Source organism: Pteronotus mesoamericanus, unplaced genomic scaffold (genome assembly GCF_021234165.1).
Source record: "Pteronotus mesoamericanus isolate MK-2021 breed Mesoamerican mustached bat unplaced genomic scaffold, CSHL_Meso_final contig_101, whole genome shotgun sequence".
NCBI classification, from domain to species: Eukaryota; Metazoa; Chordata; class Mammalia; order Chiroptera; family Mormoopidae; genus Pteronotus; species Pteronotus mesoamericanus.
This window is the reverse complement of record NW_026555001.1, coordinates 3,164,863-3,191,446: the sequence shown is the minus strand read 5'-3', so window position 1 is coordinate 3,191,446 and position 26,584 is coordinate 3,164,863. Positions and strand designations below refer to the sequence as shown.

Sequence of the window (26,584 nt, the reverse complement as noted above, 5' to 3'; positions counted from 1 at the left end):
TATCATCAAATGTAATTATTTGTATTAGGCTTAGCATTATTGAACAATGAGAAAATCAGAGTATGAATATGAACTGTATAATCATATAGGCTTTCCCTGCAAACTTCCAGATAAAAACTCAGTCAATTATATATTTTGTTAATGTTATCAAAAGTTAAGGCAAAGACTACTGCAAAATTCATATTCTTAAATAAAAGTTACGTTTAGAGGTTTTATGTTCAGCCTTCAGGTGTTCTTAAGCAAAAACAAAGCCATTAGTGCAGGCACATAAGCAAATCATGACAATAAGTCATGATCTTCAAACTCAATCCAAACAGCAATGCTAATAAAAACTAGCTGCAGAAATGCAAAAAGCACTGAGCTGTGCAAATGTAAATGACAAGCTTGCCAATCCATTAAAACTAATGGCCTACACTGTCCATGCAGCTCTGGTTGGATTCACATGCAAATTTGTATGCAAAGTATTCAAGCACTTTGCAGGACATGATATACCATTAATTTCAATTCACATGTTATTCCAGTGGCAAGATACTTGCATCACATATTTCCTTTATATGACCAGGCTTACCTTGGAGATTGCCATGTTTTCCCAACACTTTTACAAGGCCTACATACTTGCCCGTATCAAGAACAGCAGATGGATCTAAACGGTCACTAAAAATTAAAGCCACATTTATATTATGTTAGAAGTCAATTAACTGCAAAAAGAACAGCAATATCCACTTTCTCACTTTCAAAAACTCATCAGATAATCTGAATTGTTATTAAATATTCGCCTCTACATTTCAGTTAAGGTTTACTTGTGAAGCCATATTCAAATTCACGTTATAATATTTGAAGTGACAAAAGAAATAAAACTAACATTACATTTACATTGCATCACTCCATCTTCAAATGATAGGAATATAGGAACTCTTTCACTTGGTGGTACTTCAGGTGATTCTAACTTTGTAATGAACAACGAAATGCCCAAAGAGACATATTTTTATTTGATAAATCTATCAAAGGCGAGAAACCAAAGATATTTAAAAAACTGGACAGAAAATTGTTTAAACTACAGTATAGAAAGGGAGCTGTTTAACAAGTCTTATAAAATAGCTACCATCACCACTGTTGTGATATGCAGTTGTGAAAGTGGAGAAAAAACCTTGGCTTTACAGGAATAGAATGTCTTATACTTAAACAAAGACTCTGCTGAAAACAAGCCATAATTAATCGGAGTCTCGTATTATGCAAAAACAGTGACAGAAAGACATTTTAAAAATTACATTATGTAAGTAACTAATGTTCAATCTACATGATCCATCAAGGACTGTGTATCAACTCTAACAGTGATGATTTGCTGCAGCGCGAAGGCACTCACAATTCTTGTTTCAGGTTCAGTGCATCTTCTGCATTATCGTGTCGACAGCACAAATTTATTAAAGCTGCATAGCCACCAACAGCCATATCTGATTCATATTTTGCTTTCAATTCAAGAGCTTTCTGCATGTTCTAAAATAAAGGACAGAAGTAAAAAAGAAGAAATAAATATAAAAGAAAATGTAAAATTTCTGGTTTTATTTTCTGACTAGAAAAAGTTAAGAGTACTTTAAAAATAAATGGATTCATGCTGTTTACTTCACCTCACTCTTTGAAATTTTCATTCACCTTTTCAAAAACAGGCAAGATAGATATGTAGGGTTTTAGAATGTGTTATCTGTAATGCAAAATAGGCCACTAGGCCAAATTTGATGTTTTAGCTTTAGTACTGCATTATAAAAAAAGACTTCCAGATTATATATGTACCAAGTCACCTCCTACTCACAGTACAATTTCCTTACACAGACTATATATCACTGCAGAGTTCCTCACAGTCTAGTTTACTCTCCTAGTAACGTGAAGAAATATTTTGGAATTTAACAGTACCATGTTATAATCTTAAAACTCAGTTATATTTGTTCTCTAAAATCACAGGCATACCACCAAATTATATTGAACTAGAAACTGAAAAAGTCTAGTGATACGCCACAAATTGCAGACACACTAAAATAAACACTAAGTACAGCTGTATGCCTGCTGAAAAAAAGGCAAGAGACCCTTTATCTCAGAAAGAGCTTTTTTCCAGCAGGAAAATGGAATTTCAATCCCTGCATTAACAACCTAGTAATATTTGACTTGCAAATGACTACTGCATGTATCAGTTGCTTGACAATCTAGATATAAGAGACCGGAGCCATGGCTTGAAAGGACATTTGGCATGTATGATAAACCTATCACGGCTGTTACTATCATTCACTTTGCAGATTATTGTAAACAAACTACAGCAACCCGAAAACATGCCATTCAAGGTGTAGTTGAAATTAGTTAACCTTTCATTTAATTGCACTCTTCACAGGCATGATGTATAATAATCAATTATAAAAATCATAAATATTGTATTTGGCTTTGCTTACTTTTATCTATAAAGAATTTTTTTTTACCTTAATAGCATATTTGAAATATTTAAACAAATGTTACCTCTTCTGAACAAAGCATTAATATGAGTTGCTTTAGGACATCTCCTATAGGTTGATTTTCAGCTTTTAGTTTTTCAAGTGTAGACTCCAAATCAGATGATGTAAGCTGCGTAGTCTACAGAAATGGAAAGAAAAGGAAAGAAATTTACTACAAAAAGAAAATGTACCCCTTGTCACTCTTGCCTTTAAACTGACCTTTCCTAAATGTCATAAATGCTATCAAGGATATTAATCTGGGGATCTGTGAATGGACTCTAGAGGATTATGAACCTCCTAAGATTATATGCAATTTTCTTAGATGTGCTGATTTTTCTGAGTTGGGGAATAGCTTTTACTAACTTCTTAGAGGTATATACTGAAGGCAAAAATGTTAGGAATCACTGATTTTATAAAGACAGTCTAGAATTTTCATTAAATGTGGTTACTACTGTATGTAGAATCTACTAAAAAAACTTACTTACTTTTCGAGAGTCTGTCTTCTCTCTTTCAACCAATGCATTAACATCCTAAAATTGGGATTTAAATTAGAATTAGAAAACACATGGAAAAATATATTAGCAAACATCAAAAGCAAATTTTGAAAAGTCTTGCCTCATTTTACTGCTATTTTTCTATCTTTCAAAAATTTTCCAGAAGTTCTATTCATACTTTATTAACCATTGTAATAAATGTTTTAAATGTATTCTTCAATATATGAACAGTATTTACCATCAGTCAATAAAAAGCCTTGTTTTAATTGTGGTCATTTAAATAAACTTTTTTTTGGACTATGCATCCTATTTAATGAATAACATTTTAACATGATTTTAAATATAAATTAAGCATTATTTTAGAAAGTCCATTACAAGTTCTCACACACCTTAATCAATTCAGGAACGTGGTAGCTATCCAGTAGATTACGAATGCCTCTGTAGATATTTTCAGGAATTTTTATATTCTGTGCAAAGGAAAGGGAGGAAAAAACCCCTCAGTTTTAGACAAGCAAACTGAAATTTGTCTAACAGAAATTATCTCAGACATAATTTAAGTCTCCAACTCGTGTATGTCATTGAGAAGTGGTCTGGTTGTACTTAAAAGCAGCAATTTCAAATCTAATAGATACATGTCAGGCAGGACAGGCATTATATAGCAAAAAATGAAATGGTACCATCTCCTTCAGCTGATGGAAGTATTGTCTCAAACGCTCCTCCTTGGCCTGTACCTCTGAGTCACTCATGCTGTCAATCAAGTTATAAAGAAAATAGCCAACAGCTTCTGTGGAAAAAAACAAGAGAAAGCATTCCACTAAAATTACTGAGACTGTCATGTTATCAAGATTAATTTATAAGAAATCATTTTGGTGTGAGATGTCACCCTGATGAGAGGCTCTGAAATGGCAACAATGATCACTGAGGCATAGAGATTATGTGGTTTGGGAGCACATACCTAACTGGTGAGTGAAGGGAATATTAATTATTTTCAGACCGAGTGACAGCTTTTCAGTACTGAATCTTACTTCCATTTATTTTTTTATACCACTCCATGACAGAAGTGGTCCTGCCAAAGACCTTACCCCTTTCCTGTCCAAATCACAGTAGTGAGAATAAATAATGCGCTGTACACATTTCCACACTAACTTTTTATCAGCAATATTTAGGGAAACATATAAAATTAGAAAGGATTGTTAAATGTTGTGTATAGAAAGTTAAATAATTTTAATAAGCAGATACAGTAATCCTGTGGAGAGCTGCCTATTAGCCAATGAAAAACCAAGATTAACAAAGATGTTTTGTAACAACAGTAATTTTTCTCTGCATTCAAGCATAAAATGTATAGGGCCATGTGTTAATACCTAGTATAGAAAATTTGAACTTTCAAGAAAGGTACCTTCTTATAGAAAACTATGTATTCTAGGCCTCATTATATAAAAAAATGAAAATCATTAAATGTCAAATAATGCAATAATTTATATTTAAGTGGAAAAAATCTACAAGACCTCTTTACTACTTGACATGTTTAAAATTAACACCTGCAAAACATTAAAATCACATAAACACTAAGGATTACTGATTTTTAAGGATACTTTCATAGGTGCTATAAGAAGCACTTCCTCAATTCCTGAAAATAAAAAGCCTTCCATGGCTGTCTTTTAAGAAAATAACTAAGATAACACTAAACACCTCATAGATTTCAAAATGCTGTGGTTATCAACATAAAGATTTATAATCAAATGTTTTCAAATTTCACTTTCAAAAAGAGAATGTTTACTGTTGTAATCTTTCTAGCCCATCATTACACAGAAGAATGAATTTGTGGATAAGTTACAATCATCGAAATTGAAACGCTACCCATTGGTCCTGGAGGCTCTTGGCAATAACGTCCATCCTTGTACAACAGTTCCGTTATCTGGTAAGACAGAAAATTCGTGCATTGCAGCAAAAGAAGCAAACAAGAACAAATACAATCTGAAATTGAATTCTTGAAATAATAAAGCTTCTCCCCAGTAAGGTATTATTCTATATCACAGTAATTTAACACCACCCCCACCTGCCAAGGAGATTGTTTCGTTTTTAAATAATAGGTTTGTCTCTTAAAAACAAAACCAAAACAAACCCATGTTGAAGGAAAACTGCAATGTTTTGTGAAATGTCACTAAGAAAGCCTCTAAACGGATTTGTTTATATACTGTTTTAAACGAATTATTATAAATAGGAAAGAGCTTATAGGAATTTTCAACCGATATTATTTTTCATAATATTGTTTTGGTCTTGTTGAAACTGGACCAGTTGCCTCCTTTTAAATGAAGTTATTACAGAAATAATATAGTAAAATATCCTGGATTACTTATTTATTTTTCAGTTTTTCAACAACATCTTCCCAGTCGTTTTAAAAGCATTAAAACAAACGGGGCCAAAAGTTCTAATGTATTTGTTCTCATGGATTATTATCAATTGAATGCAGACACTAAAAGACATATACAACATTTATTTAACATTAGTTCTGCTCGCAAATTTTTAATTTTAAAAATCCAAACATGTATTTTATGATGAAAATTTTACAAAATCTATAGCACTGACTTGTAACTTTTAAACATGGTATTTGACTATGTATCCTTGGGCTAAAGAAAGTAAAAACAAAAACACAGTTGTTTTCCAAAGTGATATGAGTTAGGAATTTTGAACCATGTTATGTGTACTCTACTACTAAATTTGTAATTAGTAGCTTAAAATAGCACCTGGCACAAATTGTAAATGTTAGTAACTCAAACTGCAGCTATTTTTACTACTATTTATTTGCTAATATAAAATTAGACAAAATTAACCATATCTCACTTCCCCCCACCATGAAAATCATGCTGTAGCTAATGGCAATCGAAAGGATAGTTGAGGTAGAAACTGTTCAAAAACAAAGCAAAACATTCATCACCTACAAATTGTTTTTTAACCAACACAGACATATACAAAAGACAGACAATAAATTCTATCAGAAGTTGTAGTCGTACATTAAGTCAGCCACATTTAATACCAAATTTGAACAAAGACATACTTAATGAATAAAACAATAAAAAACGCTTCTAGTCGAAAAATTACTTCCAAATATAACTATCCTCACCATATAGTATAACTGACTATATAGTCTGAATAGCAGCATAATACTAAAAGCAAAATTGAATAAAATTTAGACTTTAAAAAATATTTAAATTGGAAATTTCAACCAACAATGCACATTCTGGTTTAGTTACAAATTTTTCGAGCAATTCAACATGAAATGTCCTTCCTGCATAAAAGTGATTAACCTCTTAAAAAAGACAGCAGTTTGAAATTGGTCTGTATGTCATTCATATAAAGATACACTTATACAAGTGTATCTAAATGTATATACTTTAAAAATTAATTATTAAACCTAATGGACAAATGTTAAAGGAATAATGATGACAGCTGTCCTCTGGAAAAGTTAAAAACCCTACGAAGAATTTAGGACTAGGAAGTCAGATTGCTGCAATAATAAATTTCATGCTCCAAAAGGCAGTTTTAAAATTATCAACTTCGAGATTCTAACTAACATAATAATATATTATAAATGTGTATACCTATTATAACTTTTGCTCTTAATAGCTTGTACATAACCTTATGATTTGCATTATTAGGGGTACTTACCTTGCTCCAAAGATTTATATTCATAGACCTGCAGAGGGCAGCAAAGGATTAAAAATAAACTCAGGTTTAAAAACCATTTTAAGTTAGTGAACTAGCAATTACTTTATGAAATGCACACAGATCAAAGCTTTAAAACAAAAAAGTAAATGTTTCTAAAATCAAGTTGAATTTTCAGACGAAGGTAATTTAGAAAGGTTAGCTCTCACTGACTTTGAACTCTTAAAATAAAGGTTAGTTTGGGCAAGAATCATTAAGAACCATCCCCAAATCTTGGCGAGCTTGATGGAGCAAAATATTTCCATGGTCTCAAAGTGTCTGCCCACAGACTGCTTATTACTTGTAATGGTAAAGACAGTACCCATATAATGGAGAAACTGAATAACATCTTCATCTGGTGATGAAAATTTAACATCACTAATGAGATGCTGATGGACACTGTGTGTTTTCAGATTTAATTCTCCAAGAAATACATCACTCCTGTGGTAATCCAGCCACAGGGAACCATCATGAGGAACATTCCATAAAATAACTGGCTTATATTCTCCAAAAACATTGATGTCATAAAAGACAAATGCTAAAGAACTGTTCCAACTTAGAGAATTTAAAGAGAAAGACAACTAACATTCATCCCTGACCTAGATTCTGTAAGGATAGGAAAATACGGGAAAAAAGAATTGATGAAACTAAAACATAAACTATATTAAACAAAAATACTCAATTATTATTAAATTTCCTGAATGTGCTGTGATATGGTTGTGTAACAAAATAACCTTGTTCTGTAGAATTATATATACTGACATACTTAAGGGTAAAGGATCATGATATACACAACCTAACCCAATAGTCCCGAAAAAACTTTGTGTATCTGTATGTGTGTATGTGTATATACAGACTGTCAGACAGATGGAGGGAATGAATAATGCTAATGTGGCAAAATGCTAAAGTAAATGGCGTTCACGACGTTCAACATAATATTCTTGTAACTACGTAAATTTGAAATTTTTTCAAAGAAAGCAAAAAGAAAAGCCCACCCAAATTTTGCCTGTTTAAATGAAAATCCACTTACAAAAGAAGATAACCAATGAACATTGGTCCCATAGTACTTCTAAGTTTGGTTAACTTATTATCTATAAGCTTTGTCTATATAATTCAAATACATAATCTACTTTAAGACTACGTGTTTTAATAGTAATTTTCCAATGTAAATATATTGTAATTTATATATTCATTATAATTATATATTATATACAGTGTAAAATGCCCACAAAAGTTAAAGGCCTTTTTAAACTTGAGGTCGGGCAGTTTTGGGTAGACTGAGTTTTGGTACAGGGACCTAATGGGGCACTTCTTTGTACTTTAGAAACATGTTCAGAATGAACTGATAAAACAACTTGAACAGATTTCAGGGGCATTAATGCTGAATTAAAAAGGACAATCTTAAAACATACTTTCTGAATCCACCTACATAACTACTGCAAAATGACAAAATACAGAAAGTAAGAACAAATTAATAGCTGTCTTGGATTATAGATGGTACAGCAGAGGGAGTGCGGTATGACCATAGTGAGTTAGTACCAGGGGGATATTTGCAGTGATGGAATAGTTCTGTATCTTCATTCAGGTGATGGTTACACGAATCTACATGTGATAAAATATGAGAACTGTACACACACATTGCACCAATATGATTCCTGTTTTTGATAATGTACTATAGTTACATAAAATGGTAACCATTGGGGGAAAATCGGTGGGGAGAGTACAGAGACTATGTCCTAACTTTGCAATTTCCTGCAATTCAATAATTATTTCAAATAAAAAACAAAAATATGTTCCATGCTCCTCTAGAATCTTCTTCCTTATGATGAAATCATCCATCCCACTGAAGCATATTAAGGAAAGGTTTTGAAAAAGAAGATGGGATTTTATCTATAGGTGGGGGAAAAAAAGGTTACGGAGCCCTGTGTTTATAATACTGCTTGATTTGGGAAAAAAAAAACCACTTTGAGAAATCAGTTAACAGAAGAAATGATAAACTGACCTAAAAATCAAAACTGCACGAGGCAGCAGGAGACCATCTGTCGCTTATTACAAGGGAGTTTTCATTTTCATCTCACCCATCCACTGCTCACAGAGCAAGCTTCCTCTGACTACTTGACATTTTCATATGCAAAAAAAAAAAAAAAAAAAAAAATTCCTCCCAAATAGTAAATTAGAGAACTCAAAGTACGAGGATGAAATGCTATGCAGTGAAGGGTAAGATACAGTAAAAATCTGTAATGATAAAAAATTAGGCATCATTTTTCATTAGGTTAGGAACAGCCTTAATTCCATGGACTCTTAACCTGTAGTGGTCTATCACATCTAAGGAATGGAGGGAGGAGTAGTAGAAATAGCAAAGTTTTCGAGGATATGAGAGGCCATGTCCAAAAATGCACAATGTTAAGTGGCAAGACTTGCAGTTTTTCACCTTTTGTGTATCATGTACTCCTTTGGGAATTTGATGAATTCTTCTTCTCCTCAATTACTGTTGATTTTGTCAGGTGTGATAATAATACAGTGGTTATTTTTATTTAAAATAAATTCCAAGATGTATATTGAAGTATTTACAGATAGAATGACAAAAGGTCTATCATCTAACGGGGGGGGGGGGGGGGCGCAGAGGAGAGTTGCAAAAGAAATAAATGAAACAACTTTGCCAAAATCTGTTGAAGCTGGACTGATCAGGACTTGGGAGTTTCCCTTTTGCAAATGTCTGAAAACTCTAGAAAATAACAATTAATACATACCAACTCTGATCTAAATTTTGCATCTGTATTCCAACTCTCAACATTAATAAGCTGGGCTTCCTTTTTAAGAAAAGCTATTTTAAATATCTCTTTTATCAAAATATTAACTCAATAGAGAATAAAAATATTGCTAAGATATTAAATTGCCCTCAAACGTGGCACGAAGTAACTAGGAAAGGCATGGAGATAAACTTCCAAAACTATACAGATATCTCCACACCTGAAAGTGTTTGAAAGCACTGCCTTGAATGTGCAGCTTCATAGTAAGTGGGACAAAATTCAAAAAAACACAGGCAGAATCTTTTAAAACTAAGCTTTAAAAAAAGTTAACATTTCCTTACCACATGTTCACTCCCAAATGCAATTTGGCTTCTGGCCACAAACCTCCACCAAAAGTACTCTTGGTAAAATTACCACTAATCTATATATTCAGAAACTCACCCAACACTTTCCAGTCCTCTTTGCCTACATTTTGAGATGTGCTGCTGTTGATCATTATCTGCCAATTTCCCAGTGATGCTACTCAATCTCTTTCAGCAATTCTCTTTCCCTAGTTGCTCCTTAAAAGTAATCCTCTGTACTAGGTTCCAAGTGTATTATTTTGTTATTTTTAAGACAATACTGCATGTGCGTACTTAAATTCCTTGTTTCACAGAAGAGGAAACAGTATTAGGAAGACTAATTATCTCCACCTTAAGTCTCACAGGCTCCTCCAAGATCCCACAATTTGCGGAACATCCCTTCATGTTGTCCTGTTTCCTCATCTCTTACCTGAACCCTTTCCTCCACCCTTCAAATATCTACTGTCAGTTATCTTCATTATGTAAACTTTCAGTGGCTCAAAACCATGACTCAAGGTCCAAACCTAACAACCCAGAATAAAATCATTAATGAAGAACCACGCACTACCATTTTGGCTTTATTTCTTGCCATTATTTCGTGCTTTCCTGGGCTACCATTTATCAATCTCCCTTCCCAGATGCAGTGTTCTCTCAGCCTCAGTGACTTTGCTTGGCATGCCCTTCCCTCCCTGTAGACACACTCTTACTCATCCATCAACACTCAACTCAGCACTGTCTCTGCACATCTTGAGAGATTCTCTTCTCTCTACATTCATGATTATCAAGACTAGTTTGCAGTTGCTTTCTTACTCTTTGGTCTCCAACTATGAACAACTAGGGGGCAAGCAAGGTTCCTACTCATCCTTGAATTACTTATCTCATAGTCCCAGCCCACAGCACAAACTAAAGAGCTAATATTTTCTGAGCACTCACAACATTTATGTAGCATTTCTCTTCCCCCTGTAAAAATGTCACAAAGGAACATCACAGGCTGACTAAAAAGAAAACCTTAATATCTAGCATTTAATTTGGTGACTTCAATAAAACTAGCAACAGAAACTTGATTTTTTGTTTTTCAACATGTGAAAAGACACACCAACATACAGGCTCCCACTTGCCACTAGGTCAGAAAATCCCTCCTTAGATCACAGAACTCTTTTTCTATACCCTACAAATACTTAAATGGCTCCATAAAAATTCTGAAACATTTCTCTTTTTGATGTGTTATACTCCCTGTCAAGTTGTGAACAAGCTTCAGTGACATATTGTCTCTTTGAAGTGACTCAATAGTTCTGGTGGTGGAGTTTTCAGTAATATATATAAGGTACACTGTCTTACTTCTCATTTGAACTTTGTTCAGCCAGTATTACTGTTGGGAGGAAAGAAAATCTTATTCAGACTAAACATCTTCTTGCCCTGGATTTGACATGAGAATTTACTAACTTTATCAGTTAGATCTAAATGCCCTTTAAAATATACTCTCAAAAATAGCCTTTAAAAAAAACGTAAAAGTAAAAATTCCCTAATAATCTTTAATAATCTCACCTTATCTAAGCAGTTATTGATTGATTTTAAACAGTTTTCTACAGGTTACTTTGCCTACATATGTTAGACAATTTAATTTATAAATTGGAAAAGTTCAGGAAGGCATTGCACTTGCTTGGTAATCAATGATCATTTCCTGAGAATATTGATTTACAGAAATGCTAACTTGCCCCTTAGTTACTTTCAAAAGATATGGAAAAAAACATTTTTTAAAAAAATATATTTTTTTTAATTATGATATTACTGTTGTCCCAATTTTTCCCTCTTTGCCCCCCTCTAACCAGTACCTCCATTCCCTCCAGAGTTCCCCTCTCCTTAGTTCATGTCCATGGGTAATGCATGTTAAGTTCTTTGGCTACTCCATTTCCTATACTGTTCTTAACATCTCCCTGTCTATTTTGTACCTACCAATTTGTACTTCTTAATCACTGCACCTTTTCCCCCATTACCCCCTTCCCCTCCCAATTGATAACCCTCCAAAGGACCTCTGTATCTATGACTGTGTTTCTGTTCTGCTTGTTTGCTTGGTTTCTTTCTTAGATTCCATTGTTGATAGTTGTGAATTTACTGCCATTTTAATGTTTACAGTTTTGATCTTCTTCTTCTTCTTCTTATATAATTCCCTTTAACATTTCATATAATAATAGCTTGGTGATTATGAACTCCTTTAGTTTTATCTTGTCTGAGAAGTACTTTATCTACCCTTCTATTCTACAAGATAGCTTTGCTGGATAGAGTGATCTCCATTGTAGGTCCTTGCATTTCATCACTTTGAATACTTACCAGTCCTTCTAGCCCGCAAAGTTTCTTTAGAGAAATCAGCTGAGAGTCTGTGGCAATTCCTCTGTAGGTAACTGCTTTTCTCTTGCTGTTTTTAAGATATTCTCTTTACCTGCTGGCATTTTAATTATGATGTGCCTTGGTGTGGTCCTCTTTGGGTCTGTCTTCTTTGAAACTCTCTGTGCCTCCTGGCCTTGTATGTCTATTTCCTTTACCAAATTAAGGAAATTTTCTTTCATTATTTTTTTCAAATAAGTCTTCAATTTTGTGCTCTTCCTCTTCTCCATCAGGCACTCCTATGATTCAGATGTTGGTACATTTGAAGATGTTCCAGAGGCTCCTTAGCCTATCCTCATTTTTTTTTTTTAAATCTTTTTTTTCTTCGTGCTGTTCTGATTGAATGCTTTTTTTCTTATGTTCCAAATCGCTGATTTGATTCTCAGCTTCACCCCCTCCCCTGTTGGTTCCCTTTAGATTTTTCTTTATTTCACTTAATGTAACCTTCATTTCTGCCTGGGTCTTTTTTTATGCTGTTTAAGTACCCAAGAGTTCCTGGAGCATCCTTATAATCAGTGTTTTGAGCTCTGCATCTGATAGATTGCTTATCTCTATTTCGTTTGGTTCTTTTTCTGGAGTTTTGTTCTATTCTTTCATTTGGGCCATATTTCTTGGTCTCATTTTGGCAGCTTTCATATGTGTGTGTTTCTGTGTATTAGGTAGAGGTGCTTTGATTCCCTGTCTTAGTAACATGGCCTATAGTTGAAAAACACACCTGTAAGTTGTATGGGGCAGAGCCGTAGGTAATCGCCAGGGCAGGGAAATTAGTGTCACTGCTCTGTGACTCTGTGTGGGGAAGTGCTAGGAGAGGGAACAATACCGCTGCCTGGCCTCTGGAGTGTTGCCCAGGAGGAATTCGGCACTCGCCCTGATGCCAGTCACTTCTATTTCTCCTCATATGCCACTGGTGCCCTTCCAGCTGTTGTCCTGGTGTTAATTCCACAGGGAGTGGGTCTGTCTAAAAGTCCTAAGTCCATTGCAGACCCTTTAATAGGAGTCTCCTGTGAATCCCAGTTTCTTCCGCCATCCCAACCCCCACTGATGTTTAGAGCCAGAAGTTACGGGGACTTAGCTTCCTGGCACTGGAACCCTGGGCTAGGTGGTCTGGTCTGGGACTGATATCCCTTGCTCCTAAGATATCCTTCCCGATTTTTATCCTCCGCATGTGGGTGTGGGATCACCCGTTCAGGTCTCTGTGCCTCTCTGCGCCGCTATGCGTCTCCATACTGCTCCACTTCTCCATGCCTCTCTGCGGGTCTCTGTGTTTCCACCCCTCCTACATGTCTAGATGAAAGTCGCTTCTTTAAATCTTTGGTTGTCCGACTTCCACACAGCTCAATTTTCTGATGTATCTGGGTGATACTTGTTTTCTAGTCTAGTTGTCATTTTTTCTGTAGTTGTGTGAGAAGGCAAGGCGTGTTTACCTACGCCTCCACCTGACCAGAAGACATCACTGTTGGTTTTTCCAAAATATTGTAGGATAGTATAAAAATTAATCTTGCCTAAAATAGGTTATAGAACAGATGCCAGGAACTACTGCCTCATACACCCTGTACCTACCACTAAGTGGAAGAATATACTAAAGGTAGCCAAATATTCAAAAAATTGCATTCCCATATTGAAATGCATACCCAAGTTTCCCTTAGATTAGCTCCAGTGACTATGATATTTCATATAATGTTCTATAACTTCTAACATTTCAGACAACTATGAATAATTCTTTTGGTAGGGAGTAATTAAGTCAACCTCTTATGTGATAATCCTTATAGGAGTTGCAGGTAGTTAATGTGGACTCTTGAGAATGTCATTAAACACTCAATTTCTCCTACCTACTCAGCCAATTCTAAAGGTACTAGAGTTACAAAAGGACCTTGAGAAGCACACAATAGGTGACTATTTCAAAAGCTGTACTGAATGTGCTGACAAAGGAATTTAAAAATATATATTATTTGATTCAGTATCAAATGAAATAAAAGGCCACCAAGTGAAGATAATGGACTATAATGACATTGATTACATTTTGTATTTTTGGTAGTTTTTGGGGTGGGAAGAAAAGAAAGAAAGCACCTCTAGTAACAAATGCTTCGAATTATGCACATATTTTTATGAATAATGCCAAATTACCATGGCCTGAAACTTTTGTATATCTCCAATTTAAAAAATTCATCAACATAATTAGTTTTGGAACCTACAGATTTAAAATACTTTTCTGGAAGAGACTAGTTAAAACTGATTTTTACAGGGCAGAGTACCAGAGGAGAAAGCTTAACAAAGAGAGCCCTGGAGAGCTTCAGAGAGTTGCCCTCAGTCTTTAGCTTTTAGCTGAAAGGCACACCTAAGTGAGAAGACAATCTGAAGCTGAGGAAACTACCTGCGATCTTTGCAGAGGCTCTGAAAAAGACAATTCCTAGATTTCACACAGGGACTTGAACAGCTCACATTCCCAGTAATTTCCAAATACCTGGGAGCTAGCGGGTAGAGTACTCAGAAGGATACTCAGCCCCAATACTAGGGCTAAATTAATGTAGTGGGAATAATCATACACTAAAGGCTGCTCCAGTCCTGCCTAACAGAGCATAAAAGTGAACACCAAGAAAACCATTCCAAGTAACTTGAGACTGTCTCACAACAAAGTTCAAAAATATTTAAAGAAATACCAAAAAAGAAAAATTCAGATCTACCAGCACAAAATCCATACCTGGCATCCAAACAGAAATTACAAAGAAACAGAAATGTATGACACATAATGAGGAGAAAATTGACCAATAAACAGACCCAGAAATGATACAGATGATGAAATTAGTAAACAAGGACATCAAAATATCTATCATTAAAATCCTCATATAGTTGAGAAGGAAGAAAAAAGCATGAGCATGTTAAGGAGACATGGAAGACATTAAAAAAAAAAAATGAATTTCTAGAAATGAAAAATATAATGTCTGAAATGAAAATATATTCCAAATGTATCTCTGGTTCAGCCAAGCCTCTACATTGCACAAGTTAGTCTACCTTCTTCAAATAAAGGACAAGTCCCTTTATATTATTTAAAATATTTCACAATCTAATCCCAACCAACATCTCCAGTCTCAACAGTAAAAACTTGCTGAATTAAAGAGAATGCCTAAAAACAGAGGCAGAAAATAAGGCCTCAATAATTAATTCGATTGTACTGGTCATGTGCCAAGTATTAATCTACACACTGAAGATAGTACAATAAACCAAACAAACACGACTTCAGTTGCCTAATTTGCCAGCCTGCAATAAATCAGAAACAGCATATTATTTAAGTATGTATACTTAAGATAAACATACTGAAAGCTGTTAAAAGAGTAACAGCCAAAAATATGACAGGAAAGATGATGACACAAAATTAAAAAGCAGAAACAGAGATAACACAGCAACTAGATACACACTCTAGAGGGGCAAGCAGCTCTGCACGCTTTAATCAATTAAGCCACTAAAAGCTTAATGACTGACTTGAATATATGTCAGAAGATAATTTGTTTCTTTCCATCACATTGGATGAACTTTATAGTCCAAGTACTTTGCGTAAGTTTAGGTTTCATGAAATATAACTGACATTCAAACTAAGAAAATACAACATTAGTGAAATTAAAGGAGGAAATAACTACCACCTGGAAGTTTATAAGAAAAATATTCCCCAATCTTTTTTCAAGAATAAATATAAGAAAATGTTGCTATATTTTACTTCATAATGTATCATGGGTTCTTTTTAAAAATCTGATTCTACTAGTATGTCTTATCCACTTGATTATGTATTCTGTATTTTTCAAACTTTATTTTTAAAGACAAAGACCCTTGCTTTTTTGTAATTCATTTACATAAAACTGCCACTGGAAATAGTAGAACTGCACTGGCTAAAGAAAGGGCAGCAACACAGAATCCCACCTACTTGTTCTGCCTTTTCTTGCCTGCAATGGTGACTCCCAGATGTCTATAGAAAACTCTAGCCCTCCAACCAATAAGCAGACTAAAAATCACTGAGTTAATATCAGAAGTCAAAGTCATTAACAATATATATGCAAAATGATAAAATTAGAAATCCATCCCTTGGCAACCACCACTGTTAACAACTGATTCAACAAGAACTACCAGTGGCTGCTAAAACCACTGAAATGAAAGGAGCTAGGTAACAGGATACACACATCGTCTCAAAGTATCACCCCACAGACTTCTTACTAATTACAAAGTGGGTAACTAAGGTTCCTTTGCAGGGGAGACACATAGGAACCATCACAATACCCAAGTGATCAAACTTAGCTGACATTAATATTTCCTGATGCAGTAAGAAATACTTATCACCTATAAAGTATTCTTGCTAAAATGTTCAATCCAAATCTGATCATGAGAAAAAAAAATCAGACAAATAAAAATGTGGGAGGGACATTCTACAGATAAAGTAGCCTGGACTCTTCCAAAAAAAAAAGTCAAGTGTCATAAAAGACAAAAAAAGGAATTTTTCTTGCTTTAAGAAAATGTAGAGACAGCAATCAACGCAATGCATGATCCTAATTGAATCCTCAATCAAAAAGTAAAACAGCTATAAAACAGACTTTTATAACTGGGACACTCTAAATATGGTAATATTATAGTATTATTAATTTTAGAGTAATATTGCTATTGTGATTATGCAGATGACCTTATTCTTAAGAGATACAAGATGAAGGATCAGGCATCAACAGTATCATGAAGTCTACAATTTCAAGTGGTTCAGCAAAAAAAGGAAAAAGTGTATATATCTACAAGGTTGGGCAAAAGTAGGTATACAGATATAAGTACGTGAAACAGAGTTTATTCTTGTAAATATATTGTATTATATTCCATATAAACAACTGTAAACCTTTCACCCCACTCTGTCTGTGTGTATATATCTCTCTCTATACATAATATATAGATATATATTTTAAAAATATGTAAGAAAGTAAATATTGCAAAATATCAACAAATGGTAAATCTATATAAAAGTGTTTGTGGATGCTTCCTTCACTATTCTTTCAATTTTTCTTTATGTTTAAATGTTTTCAAAACAACAAAAGTGGAAGGGAAAAGTCATTAACATTTTCTTAGGACACAGAGGAGGCGGAGTATTATACTGAATAAAAGTCACCTTGTAATTCAATATTCAAAGTATAAATCAAACATACATGTAAATTCATCTATAACTCCAACTTGCAATTTTCAAACAGTGCTTTCTTCTTTCAAACAAGAACATCACCAAATCTGTGTGTATTTCTTGGAAAAGGTGATATAAAAGGCTACTTGAACTCAACTACTTAATAGGAAGAATAAAAAACAGATTGAAATTATTTCAGGTAATTTGTACACTGGAAGATTTGGAAGAATATCCATCTTTCCTTATACAGCAGGTTAAAAAAAACAGGAGAAATCAGACCACATTCAGGTAAAGAACATTATATACGGTGATCGTCTTACCTCCTAAAGCCTAGAATTAGGCTGCCCCTCAAAGAAGTAAACGAGAAAGGCAATGTATTTGATTCCACTGCAGAAGAAAACAGTCATCATTAAATCTCAGACCAAAAACAAAAACTGAAATTACTATCTTATTTGGAAGCACATTTATACCAATACCTTTTCATTTTCATTTTGGAAGTTTTATTTTTAAAATGGAAATGCTTTCATATAAAATTAACTAGATAATGCAGTAATATATATTTGCAATATAAACTACCTTCTTAAAGCACTTTTACTGTTTTCATGAATATATACAACTAATGTATTTATAAATATTCTTTCATAAAAATGACAATAACTAATCTACCAACATACTCAGAATCATCCTGGTACCCATACCAAGGCTGTATACGAATGGACAAGTGTGGCGCTACCAAGGGAGAGACTGTGACTATGCTATGGCACCTCTGCCCTTTAAAGACGGAAGATGAGGGGGAAAATTTTTTTCTGGGCATTGGGTTGGGTTCTTTTAAAACCATTCACACTTTCTCATTCTATTTTCCACTATGACCAATGGCAAGCATTCATGCAAGAGTGACAACCTAAAGTCATAATAAAATAGGTCTTTACCTCGTAAACTGATTTATAAATCTCGTAACTGATTTATATTGATCTTTCACTTTTCTGAGCATCTGTTTGCTCTACTACTTGTTTTGTTATTTAACCGTCTACCTCCTTGTGTGTTTCAGTGCTGATACCATATGTCTGATCGGCCTTAATACTAGAATCAGGCCTTAACTAGCAAAGGGTGGAATCACAGTAGGCATCTCCTGATTCTATTTTCCCTGCCACTGTATTTTCCCTGTCACTGTATTAAAATGGTGCCATGTTACATGTAACTGATTTAATCTTTTTTTAATATGCGGAATTTTGGCTACTGAATGATATCAGATGGACTGAATTATTGAGGAACTCATAGTGGAAGCAAATTCTGAAGACAATAAATACAGTTTAGGAGAAGATTAAGATACCTGGGTAACTTAAAAAAGAAAACCTCATGGGAAAAATCACATTAGATTATAACATTATTTGTTCATCTCCCCTAAATGTGAATAAAAATTTAACTTACATGTAAGGAGAATTGTTTTAGATCACCTGTTATATCTCTTGAACAGGGAGTCTAAGTCTCAGGGTTTTATACAGCGTTTGAAAAGCAAAATTCATTTAAAAAATGACCTGTATTTAGTCACTCAAGGAATTAAAAGTAAATGTCTTTCAGCAACCTTTACTTTGCTTGATAATATTAATTTACCATGCCTACAAACACAAGTGAGAAAATATTTCCTACTACTCCACAGACTCTTTACTACCTGCCATTCCTTGTGATGTGGTGACCAAAAGTGCAGACCTAGGAGCGGCCTATAGTGAACATTGGCAACTAAAGAACCAACTGCTCTCCAAAAACCTCTAAATCAAAAGGGGAGGGGAGGCAATGATCGAGTGAATTGAAATACTCTAGTCTTAAAGCTCCTGAAATTTTTTTTCAAATTTAATAAGCAATCTCTTGAAAAATTATTTTTATACTATTCAAATTAGTATTTTACAGAATATTGTCACATTTTTATTCATTAAAAAAGCGACCAGAAACATCTCAGCAAGTTGAAGGCTGCTGACAAAAAACATCTAGTTTCCTTAGCAACAAACAAGTCTGAAAAATCAAGAGGTTGACAATGAAGTGGAAAGGATGGGATGATAATGAGAAATGGCAGCTCTCATGTATGCACCTTATGTGCCCAGATTCTTCTACTAATGCTTCTGTTTTCATCTTGTCAGAATGAAAAATCTATATATTATACAGAGTGGAAGGCCAAATCAATCCATTCAGCAACCAGCATTAATACACAACATTTACCTCAAATAACTACACCTCTAACAATAACCGTTTTTTAACACTGAACATTTTGCCTTTTCCTTACAATATTATGAACTATTTTAAATAACATATACACAGGTAATATATACCAATAATCTGGTTTTTACAAAGCTTCCACCTAAAATTGAAAATATATTAATTATAGCTTAATTTTTAACATTTTAAGGGATATCTTTTCTACATGATCTGAAAAACTCTCAAAAAACACCAAAAAAATGCTAAAAAATGAAGATCTTAAGAAATGTCCTATTTATTAAAATGCAGTATGGTGAAAAGAATGAAATTAAAATTAGATAATCTTGGTTCTAGCTAAATCACTAACTTTGGGCAAACCATTTAACTTTTCCATGCCTTTCTTCATCAATCAATGGAGGTAATTTTATTAACATGTGATGAACATTTTAAAGCACCTCTGCATTTAGAAGTATTTAGTAAAACTTTCCTGTGTTTTTGTTAATGAGCACTGGCTTTATGTAACTTATAGCTAAAACAGGAGTTAGTTTAGAAAACACTTTCAGAAACAGTTATCACATGATTTTCACAACTCCCACAAAGTAAATAAATAGATACTATCCAATAATCAGTGGTTTAATTATAAACAAAACCCAAGTTTTCTGGGTCCCCAGTCTTACCTATTGGACATCTCCAATGTCCTTTTAACTTTCAAATTACATCCAAATTATCCACAAGTTCAAATCATAAACTGTCTTATCAGTCTGACTTACGTAAGACATTTAAAAACTTCCTTGCTTTCAAGGAAATTACTTTGAACTACACTGAGGTAGGCAATGAGCACATGAACTACCCTGTATACTTTCAATAGTAACTGAAATCAGCATCTATCAAGTGCACTGCTAATGTTGCATACTTACAAAATGATAAAATGTAGTCCAAGTTTCCATTTACTGCTTCACTTTTCAATTCAGCTTGAGAAAATATATTACTTTCAAGTAGACATCCATTTTCCTAGGGATAAAACACATTTCAATAATATGCCTCAGCTAAAAACATTTTGATATCCTATTTAAATTTCCTGTTTTCCCATTTCTTTATATCACCATATTCTAATAATCTTTCATTTTCTAGAATAAGTAAACTGAATAACTGAACTTTAGCATGGGCTCCAACATTTCAAATTAAATACCTATCTTCAAATTCAGATAATTTATTACCCTTATAGTGCCTTCTTTCTAAAAAGAATTTACTATTGATGACACTATAAAAATTCTCTAATTTAAAACAAAATAAAAACGAACGTACTGATCTAAAATGACATTATGAGGCATACAGCAAGGTAAAAGTCAAATTTAATTTATCTCCAAATGGTTTATCACTTTTCCCAACAATATCATTTGTTTAAACTTTAAGTACATCGGCCAAAAAAAAAAAAAAAAATACACTTACTGGATCACTATATAACAGCACAATATTAATAATCAATACTAAGAATGAATAAACTATGATATATTCATACAATAAAACAGCATGCAAACTGCCCTGGCTGGCATGGCTCAGTGGATTGAGTGCCAGCCTGCTAACCAAAGGGTTACCAGTTCGATTCCCAGTCAGGGCACATGCCTGGGTTGCGGGCCAGGTCCCCAATAGGAGATGCACAAGTGGCAACCACATATTGATGTTTCTCTCCCTCTCTCCTTCCCATCTCTCTAAAAATAAATAAATAAAATCTTTGGGGGGAAAAAAACCAGCATGAAAGCATTAAAAAATAATTGGAGTTACATGCTTTAATGGCTGTAATGGAAACGTGCCATGTGAAAAAAAAAGATTTAGAGAGAGAGCGATATATCGGAAATTACCTTTTCCATATATTTTTTAACAGTAAATTATATACAGCACACTCAAAATACTCTAAGTACCATATTTTGCCACGTATAACGTGCTCCCATGTATAATGTGCATCCACGTTTTTGTGTGCATTACATGGGATTATGTAATCATTATACCCATGTATAATACACACCCTTATTTTTCCCTCAAAAATTTGGGCTAAAAAATGCACATTATACATGGCAGGGTATGGTACTCAGGGATGAGAGGTAAAAACACTCAAGACATAAACTCTACATTTCAGAGGTTTGTAATTATGTAATTCTTTCAAAAAAAGAAAACACTCTCAAAGTAGAAAAGTCAAGGCATTATGTGAATAAGCATGTAAAAAACAGGTATTTTTGAACAAAACATTTCTCATTAAAGTATTTGGTGCTCTGCCATGTCACTTGTAATTGCATATAGCACTTTGTTTTGAAAATGGAGAAAATGGGAAGCGCAACCCTTGCTGATCCAATATACTAAGTCAATTTCTTCATATGCTCTTTCACAAAGGCCTTCTCCATTCTCCTGTGGACAGGAAGTATTGGGTAGAAAAATAGTGCTTAGGAGTAAAAAATTAAAAGATTAATTAAAAAAACAGAATAGTAAATACATTGAGTGTATTGTGAAAATTCATATAGAAGTGGAATATAATATTCAAAAAATGAAAATTACAGTTGCACTGTAGAGTGGGATTAAGGAGCAAATATTGTTTTATTTAAATATTTTCTGATACTGGTATATTGTCTTTCAACACACAAAAATGCTGCTTTACTTTCAAGTTTCTTTTTTTAACTACTACAGATGTTACACTAACCAGTATTTTTATAAAACTTTAGAAAAATGTTGTACACAAACATGACCATCTTTAATGCTCAGCCAAATGACTTTTCTTTTCAGTTACACAGAACATTACGGAGGAAAGATATTCTCTTAAACTATGAAATAAAAACTGTATTTGTACTTACCTGCAAAATAGCACGAACTGACTTTATACTATCAAAGGATGGAAACACATAATTTATGTATGTCTCCTGATCAGGATTTACTCCCATTTCATGCATTCCTTTGAGGACTTCCACTATACCTGTAAGTTAAAATTTAAAGGCACAGAGATGAAGAACTTGGAATAAATTAACAAATATCAGAAAGTTTAGTTCATTTACTTTCTGAATCATAATGAAGAAAGAGTACTCAGCATTTTGTCTAAAACGCAGAAAAGCAACAGAACTGGGAAATAAGGTAAGTAAAATTCTATAATATAGAAATGATAATAAACCTCCCTACTTACCTCCCAGGGCAGTCATAAAAATTTAAAAAAAAAATGTGAAACCCTAAAAATATTAAATAAATGTTAGTAGAAACCATAATGATTTAATTTTTTTTACCTGTCTTAAAATACTTTAACAATTTTAAAAATTTCCTTAAGTATGTAGAATAAATGCAGCATTAAGGTAACTTCAATTTTCTAATGTCTGAAAATGGCCAACAAATTGATAATTCTTATTTTTGTACAAAACAAAAGGTCACTGGTTCATCTGCTGGTCAGGACACATGCCTGGGTTGTGAGTTCAGATGCCAGTCAGGGCGCGTAAGAGAGGCAACCAACTGATGTTTCTCTCTCACATTCATGTTTCCCACCCTCTCGTTCTCCCTCCTGTTCCTTCTCACTAAAAATAAAAAAAAATCTTAATAAAGTAATAATAATATAACAGACAGGAAGAAACACCTATCAATAAGAAGAAAAAAGGTGACTGATCTGACATACCTACATATATCCTCCTAAAAAATAAAATGTTTCTTTTTTTAAAAAATAGATTAAAATAATCATATATTAACATAGATAGGCAGAGATCCCAAATCTCCGTGAACTTAGAAATTCTAAACTAAAACTAAATAATCTAATAAAAATATTTCAAATGAAATCATAAGGAAGTTTATGAATCTAGAGGAAAGTTTCCATTCAAAAAATTTTATAAGAATTAAAATAGTTCAAACTTCTGGGAAAGATATATGGTTTAACTGAGCAACTTTCACCATCTATGAGCATTTACATGACCTGATTTTAGACTCTAACCACAGTACTCTCTTTATTCGAAGCCAAGTTCTTACTTTTTGAAAAGTATTCTCTATTCAAACACTTCATTCAACTACCATTTAGCCTTTCATATTGGCCCTTCCTTATATTTTACCCTCCCTATATCCTTATTTTTATGTTGTCTGAATATTCCAAGAGATGTAAATAAATCCTCAATCATTCTGGGTAATTTCCTCTCATTCAGGCCAACAGAGAAATACTAGTAAGATGAGCCATGACGAAGTCATTATAAGAGTCTTTCTTACTACTTTGTGATGGCTAAATTTGCAGTCAGAAAAATTCTAGGATTCAATAAAAATTTGACCATCCTATTGTTGAAAACTCTTGGTTCAGTTTGATCTGACCCCTAAATACCTTTCTTTGATATCCTAAAGGGTTTTATTTATTCCACTGGAAACACTCCACCAAATCCTTCATCACTGCAGCCATTATTTTATTGTTATTTCTACCAGTTTCTATGTGACTTTCCCTGGACCATCACTACACTAATAAAAATGTTACTTGCTTACCTTACACTAAAGAAACTATATAGAACACATACAGACATTTCCCTGTTACATGAAGATTGTAGATTATTACTTTACTATATTTCTGGACCGCCTACAAAGAAGAAATTAATTTTTAAAAACTGTAAAACAATCGACAGTATCTTACTCTCTCAAGTTCCTTTCTTAGCTTTTCTATTTTTCCAAATAAAACCTTTATTACCCGGGAGGAAGTTGGGGGAATGGGTGTAAAAGGTGAAAGGGATGAAGAAGTACAAATTACCAGATACAAAAATAGTCACAGGGATGTAAAGTACAGCACAGGGAACACAGTCAATAACATTGCAATAAATACATATGGAGTCGGCTGGGAAATAGACTTAGTGATATGATCACTTCTTAAGATACATAAATGTTTAAACACTAGGTTGTACACCTGAAACTAGTAAAATACTGCATGTCAACTGTAATTGAAAGGTAAATGAAGTTTTTTTAAAAACCTTCATTGATTAAAAAAATTGGTTAACACTTTTTAAAATGTCCCTAATGCAAAAATCAGTATCTAGGTTTTAACAAACAGCTAAAAATATTTCATAAAATAAATTCAGCATAATACTTACAAATGTCTAGTATGGAGGTGTTATGATATTAAAAAACAGTATTTAAAATAGGAGGACAGAGATTCTCACATGTAATCCCACCACTACTGGTGGCTAGGTGTGGAATTTAAGGTCAGTCACTGAATCTTTCTGCTGCTCTCAGTTCCTTCATCAATATAATGATGAAGGTAAGCTTTCAACAAGGCATCTCACAAATCTAAATCCTAACATTCTAAGAAAGGACAGATTCAAGATAAAACCCACTTTTCTACTAGTTTGAGCTACAACTATAGAAAAAAATTACCTGAATTCTTTTGTGTGTAGTAAGTAGATAAAATGTGGTAACCAATTCAAGTCTAGATATAGTGCTAAGGTTGAGGAAAGCAAATTTACCTGATGAAGAAACAAACATTTTAACAGGGGCCCCAGAAGTATAGTCATATCTGTGTAGAGGTGGACAATACTAATATACCCAAATATTTTCATGGAATGATATAAACTTTCTGTGGCTCAAAAACACAGTTTAAAGGTTACTTCTTCAAGCTTTCAGAACTGTAGGATATGCAAGAGTTAATCAACTAGCATATTGTTTTCCAAAGATTTTTCTAAAAAGGATTTAGAGACTTTTATAGCCTGAAACAATTAGGGAATACTTCTTTCACTATTTCCTTTAAGCCAGAAGACAGCTATATATTTTAAATAAAATTGCAATATGAAAGTCTGCTAAAAGCACTTTTTTTGTTGTTTGTGCATTTTGTTTGTCACCCAATGTCATACTAACAACTCTGCATCTCATTCTAAAGCACATTATACTTCGACATAAAATGAAAAAGACCATTTTTTGTTTCCCCAAGGGGGAAGTACTTCTGTTAAAAGCATCTTTTTATGATACTACTCTTTCTGAATTACCAATAATGCAAACCAAAGAATTAGATACTGTACTCTAAAATTTAATATTTGTTCAATTCTTATTCATATCCTATAGACATCCCATGTGTACAAGGGAAAAGTATGCTAAATGCTTAAACGTACTTAAGAACCTGAGAGTGAACATTTCTGTCCTTCAATCAGCAGGCTGTCAGGTCATGAGCACTCATTTTGCAATAAAAGTTTTTCTGTCTTTCCTATTATTGTAAGTCAGCTCAGGGAAGGAGAAATAGACTGGTCCACAAGGAAAATGGCCTGATTATGTATAACTTTATCTTTAATGAGACTAGGCAAACTAATTTCAAATGCTGTATGTAAAATCAAGAACTACAGAGTTCTAGAAAACCATAAAAATAATGAACTATTTAAAACTAGGCACACAAGTTTGAATATCAAGATCAGAGATGAATTAAGAAATAAAATTAATGTAATTAAGATGAAAGAAACCCATTACACTTAAGTTTTTAAAACACGTAATATTTTATTATAATTTAAATTTACTCTTATTTTCTAGGAAGATTTGATACTCACGAGTAAGTACACTTTCCCAAAGAATTCAATTAGATGTGTATGAAAACTGTTATACCAGATCTCTGAACCATTACAAATCTGTAAAAGGTAAAATCTAACCTTGAACATTTTTCTTCTTCTGATGTCCAACTAGCAAGGGCCAGAAATAATGAGTTCTGAGAGGAAAACCTTCTTCCTTCAGAGCCTTCATTAGAGCTTTTGCCAAATCTGAAAGAAATACCATGAAATATTACAAAGCTGCCTCACAAAAACTTATTTTTATTGTTTTTAATTATGAAAATATAGTACCAGCTTTGTTGGCTGCTAAAGCACAATGGAGTGTGAACTGCAAAGGAGATGAATGCATCTGGGCTTCCTTTAACTTTTTACAGTAGTCTTTCAGCTTCTCTGCAGGCTAGGTAGGAGATAAAAAGGACATGTCAGCTATATCTACAAATATCCTACCCTTTGACCTTCCGCAAATATTCTAACACTTTTGGGTTGAAAAATCTGAACTTCCCATCCTCTTCTACCCAATCATCTTACAACAGAAAAACAAAGTTTTCATTATATTTAAAATTTGTTTAATCTCTTTAATAGGTTTTTATACATTTAAAAAATTTTATTTT

The 26,584-nt window shown here is 33.4% G+C and overlaps 1 protein-coding gene across 1 annotated transcript in view; it reads right to left on the bottom strand.

Annotated features, from left to right (window-relative positions):
- Positions 1-26,584, bottom strand: part of LRPPRC (leucine rich pentatricopeptide repeat containing) — a 101,860-nt gene that overhangs the window by 56,452 nt on the left and 18,824 nt on the right. Inside the window, exons 10-22 of the mRNA XM_054567173.1 lie at positions 26,265-26,370; positions 26,076-26,183; positions 22,305-22,423; positions 20,382-20,475; positions 17,598-17,664; positions 6,635-6,662; positions 4,826-4,883; positions 3,646-3,752; positions 3,358-3,435; positions 2,960-3,004; positions 2,500-2,613; positions 1,364-1,494; positions 569-654 (exon numbers count right to left, since the gene is read on the bottom strand). Coding sequence (XP_054423148.1) covers positions 569-654; positions 1,364-1,494; positions 2,500-2,613; positions 2,960-3,004; positions 3,358-3,435; positions 3,646-3,752; positions 4,826-4,883; positions 6,635-6,662; positions 17,598-17,664; positions 20,382-20,475; positions 22,305-22,423; positions 26,076-26,183; positions 26,265-26,370 — 1,141 coding nt within the window. The remainder of the gene's footprint in view (positions 1-568; positions 655-1,363; positions 1,495-2,499; positions 2,614-2,959; positions 3,005-3,357; positions 3,436-3,645; positions 3,753-4,825; positions 4,884-6,634; positions 6,663-17,597; positions 17,665-20,381; positions 20,476-22,304; positions 22,424-26,075; positions 26,184-26,264; positions 26,371-26,584) is intronic.